The 4,108-nt window shown below is 52.5% G+C and overlaps 1 protein-coding gene across 1 annotated transcript in view; it reads left to right on the top strand.

Annotated features, from left to right (window-relative positions):
* The window catches only part of LOC107108102 (zinc finger protein 576-like), a 4,889-nt gene extending 2,830 nt beyond the window's left edge, over positions 1 to 2,059 (top strand). Inside the window, exon 3 of the mRNA XM_015408497.1 lies at positions 254 to 2,059. Coding sequence (XP_015263983.1) covers positions 254 to 771 — 518 coding nt within the window. The 3' untranslated portion in view covers positions 772 to 2,059. The remainder of the gene's footprint in view (positions 1 to 253) is intronic.
* The last annotated feature ends 2,049 nt before the right edge of the window (positions 2,060 to 4,108 follow it).

The raw sequence follows: 4,108 nt of genomic DNA, 5'->3' as shown, positions 1-4,108 counted from the left end.
CCCGAGCAGCATCAGTTAAAAGCAGAGAGGTCCCCCCATTGTTCCCTCCAATAGTTGTATATATGGCTGATTTAAAAGCAGCCAATTGTCTGAGGGTTGTGAAACCACTGTGTGTCCAAATGAAAAGCTGATGACGAGGAGAGTGGACCATTTCACAGTGCTTTACCCATCCCATTTTACAGAGGTGACTGCAGGTTAGACCGCTGGTTCCGTCGAGCCCTTCTTGACTCTCTGTCTTTCTCCCCCTCTCCAGACAGCTTGGGCGCAAACCAGTGTTTTCACTGCCTGATCACATTCCCGGATGAGAAGTTCAAGGCACGGCACATGAAGCGGGAACACCCAGAGGACTTTGTTCAGGCCAACCTGCGCGACACCCTCTTCATCTGCTTTATTTGCAACAAGGCCTTCGAGAGCTCGCGTGCCCTCATCTGCCACCAGCGGGGCCACGCCCCCGCCCGCCCCTCCGACTGCACGGACTGCTTGCAGCCTACCTTTGACTGCCCCGACTGTGGCCGCTGCTTCAGCCAGTTGGCCAACTACCAGCGTCACCGCCTGGGCCACGCCGCTGGCCACAGCCTGCCGCATCAGTGCCCGGACTGCGGCAAGAGCTTCCGCCAGCTTTCAAACCTGCGTCGGCACCAGGCTTTCCACCAGCAGACGCAGGAGTTGCTTCCCTCCCGTCCCTACTCCTGCATGGAATGCGGAGAGAGCTTCAGTCACGAGGCAGGGCTGCACGAACACTACATCCGCCACGCCCGGGGGGAGCTCTAGCAAAAGCTGTGGCTACGTGCCTCAGCTTCGGGGGTCCGGGTGGAGGCAGGAAGACAATGCGCATTGTCGTGTGAGGAGCAAAAACCAGAGGGAGACGGGGAACGGCACAGAAAGGGGCCTTTCCCGACGAGAAGGGGAAGGCGCCCCAAGTTCCAGGAAGTGCCAGAACTGGTTGTGCCTTGGTGATGAAGGAGGGCTAGTTCAGGGGAGTATGTTAAATGTGCATTCTCCCCCCCTCCCCCAATAGGAAATGCTGCTTCTTTAGGCTGAGCAAGAAGTAGGGAATGGACGACGGAAGGGTGTGAACCGTCTCTACTTTTTCCGAAGAGGAGCAGTCCGCATTCCATCTTCCACAGCGATCCATGCAATGGTCACCTCCAGATTAGACTACTGTAACTCGCTCTGCGCTGCCCTTGAGGCTGACCCGGAGACTCTGGCTGGTTCAGAATGCGGCGGCGCGGGTCCTTCCCGGGACCCCACGAACGGCACACATCCAACCTGTGCTGCGTAAGCTGCACTAACTCCGGGTGGAGTACCAGATCAGGTTCAAGGCTTCTGGTGTTAACCGTTAAAGCCCTAAACGGTCTGGGATCCACGTACCTTCAGGACCGCCTTGTAGCCCCCGGAGAGCATTGCGCTCAGCGGATAAGAACTTACTGGTGGTCCCTGGCCTGAGATACATCCGGCTGTCCTCAACCAGGACCAGGGTGTTTTCTGCTCTGGCCCCAGCCTAGCGGAACTCTCTACAGAATAACATCCATGTCCTGCGGGATCTGACGCCATTCTGCCGGGCCTGTAAGGCAGAGACGTTCCGCCAGGCATTAGGTCAAGGCCAGTGATGGTCTCCATCTGCCTGGCCGCCCTTGTCTTCCCGCCTCCCTCCCTCCCGCGGGGGCAGTGGCATAGTCGACAGTCCGAGCGGTGTCATCTCATTAGGTTGCTTGTTGTATTTTACTGGGTTTTATTGTTTTTTTAATTGGTAACTGACTTATGTCTATTTTATTGTTGTACACCACCCCGAGCCCGGTTTACAGGGGAGTGCGGTTTAAAAAAATCTAATTTAATAAATACATAGATCCGTCTGAGGCTGTTTGGCCAAGAGGGTAGGAAGCCCTGTACCCAGCTTCCTTCTGGTGTGTCACCTTTTGGATGGTCGTCTATGAATGCAATACCTTTTCAGCAAGACTTCTTGGGAGTCTGTGGCCTGCAGAGCATCTCCTTACCATCTAGATGGATAGGAGGAGGAGGAGATTGGATTTATACCCTGCCCGTCACTACCCGAAGGAGTCTCAGAGCGGCTTACAAACTCCTTTCCCTTCCCCTCCCCACAACAGACACCCTGTGAGGTAGGTGGGGCTGAGAGAGCTCTTGACAGAAACTGCTCTTTTTTTTCAAGGACAGCTCTTGTCAAAACTATGGCTTGCCCAAGGTCATCCAGCAGGATGGATAGGAGAGGAGGAGATTGGATTTATACCCCGCCCTTCACTACCCAAAGGAGTCTCAGAGCGGCTTACAAACTCCTTTCCCTTCCCCTCCGCACAACAGACACCCTTTGAGGTAGGCGGGACTGAGAGAGCTCTGACAGAAACTGCTCTTTTTCAAGAACAGCTCTTATCAGAGCTACGGCTTGCCCAAGGTCATCCAGCAGGATGGATAGGAGGAGGAGGAGAGGAGGAGATTGGATTTATACCCCGCCCGTCACTACCCAAAGGTGTCTCAGAGCGGCTTACACTCTTTTCCCTTCCCCTCCCCACAACAGACACCCTGTGAGGTAGGTGGGGCTGAGAGAGCTCGGACAGAAACTGCCCTTTTTCAAGGACAGCTCTTGTCAGAACTATGGCTTGCCCAAGGTCATCCAGCCAGGTGCAAGTGGAGGAGTGGGGAACCAAACCCAGATTAGAGTCCGCGCACTTAACCACGACACCAAAGTGAGAGAGGTCTCAGTGTGCAGGCGCAGAGGAAAGCAAGAGCTGTGTGTCTGTCTTGTGTCCTGAATTGTCCCAGGCACACGTGGAGTTTGATAATAGGGACTGAAATTCAACAGAGTCTTTATGGCTGTAGAGGGGGGAAACATGAAACTATGGCAGCGGCAGGGCATAGTGATATCAGAGGGAGACCAAAAAGGGCTTTCTAGGCTGGGGTTTGGGTTTCTCCCTACTGTTTCCTGCCCCTCCCAAAGGCTAACTGAAGTGGAGGAAGTTTTCTTGGAAAGCAGGAAACCCTCACTTTGTTTGGATGCAATGTCCTGGTTGCAGAATCCTGACTTTCAAGATTTAGAACATTAATTTGGAGTTTTGATTATCACTTTCTGAAGCCCAGTCACTATATACACAGCTTTGATCGAGGCCTGGAGTTTTGAACCAGTGCCTTCCAGTTCTGGGTACCACTGATAGCAAATCCTGTGCTTTACATGGGAGTGGGTTGCACAGACATGCCCTTTCTCCCAGTGTAAATTCCTTTCCCACAGGGATGGGAAGAAAGCAGAAAGGACCTTTTGCCAGCTAGTTTCTTTCTATTTGCCTGTGACAGGCTAATAAAGAATTGTGTACTCTGTTCAAACTGAAACCAGGACTTTTCTACTTCTAGTGTTTGGTGGCATCCAGCACCTTAGTCAGGATGTTTGCTGATCGTGCATCTTTCTCACTGATCCAGATGGCGCTTCCTTATTAAGCCCATGCGAGAGTTGGACTATAAGGAAGGCCGAATGCCGAAGAATAGATTCTTTTGAACTATGTTGCTGGAGAAGACTCTTGAGAGTCCCTTGGACTGCAAGCAGATCAAGTCAGTCAATCCTAAAAGAAATCAACCCTGACTGTTCCCTGGAAGGCCAGATAATGAAACTGAAGCTCAAATACTTTGGCCACCCAATGAGAAGGGAGCACTCCCTAGAGAAGACCCTGATGCTGGGAAAGATTGAAGGTCAAAGAAGACGGGGACGGCAAAGGATGAGATGGTTAGACAGTGTCATAGATGCAACGGACATGAAGTTGAGCCAACTTCAGAGGATGGCGGAAGACCGGAGGGCCTGGCATGATCTGGTCCATGGGGTCGCGAAGAGTCGGACTCGACTGTGCGACTGAACAACAACAACATTGTATGTGAACCACCCTGTTTCAGCTGGTAGCCAGTGAGTGATACAACCAGTGTTGTTGGAATATGCAAGATCCATAGTGCGGCCTTACGAAGAAGATCTGAAGATCACCCTACAAGCGGGCAGCTGAAGGACTGCTAGCTCGCATAGCTAGATTAGGGACTTCCCGCTATTTCAAATTGTGTCCTCGCTGTCTCCTGATTGGCTCTTCTGGAGACTTCCTGCTCCCTACAGAGCTTTCAGTTC

This window comes from Gekko japonicus, unplaced genomic scaffold, assembly GCF_001447785.1.
Source record: "Gekko japonicus isolate JY-2015 unplaced genomic scaffold, Gekko_japonicus_V1.1 scaffold1014, whole genome shotgun sequence".
Taxonomy (NCBI): Eukaryota; Metazoa; Chordata; class Lepidosauria; order Squamata; family Gekkonidae; genus Gekko; species Gekko japonicus.
Note: the sequence above shows the minus strand (reverse complement) of the source record. Positions and strands in the feature narration are given on the sequence as shown.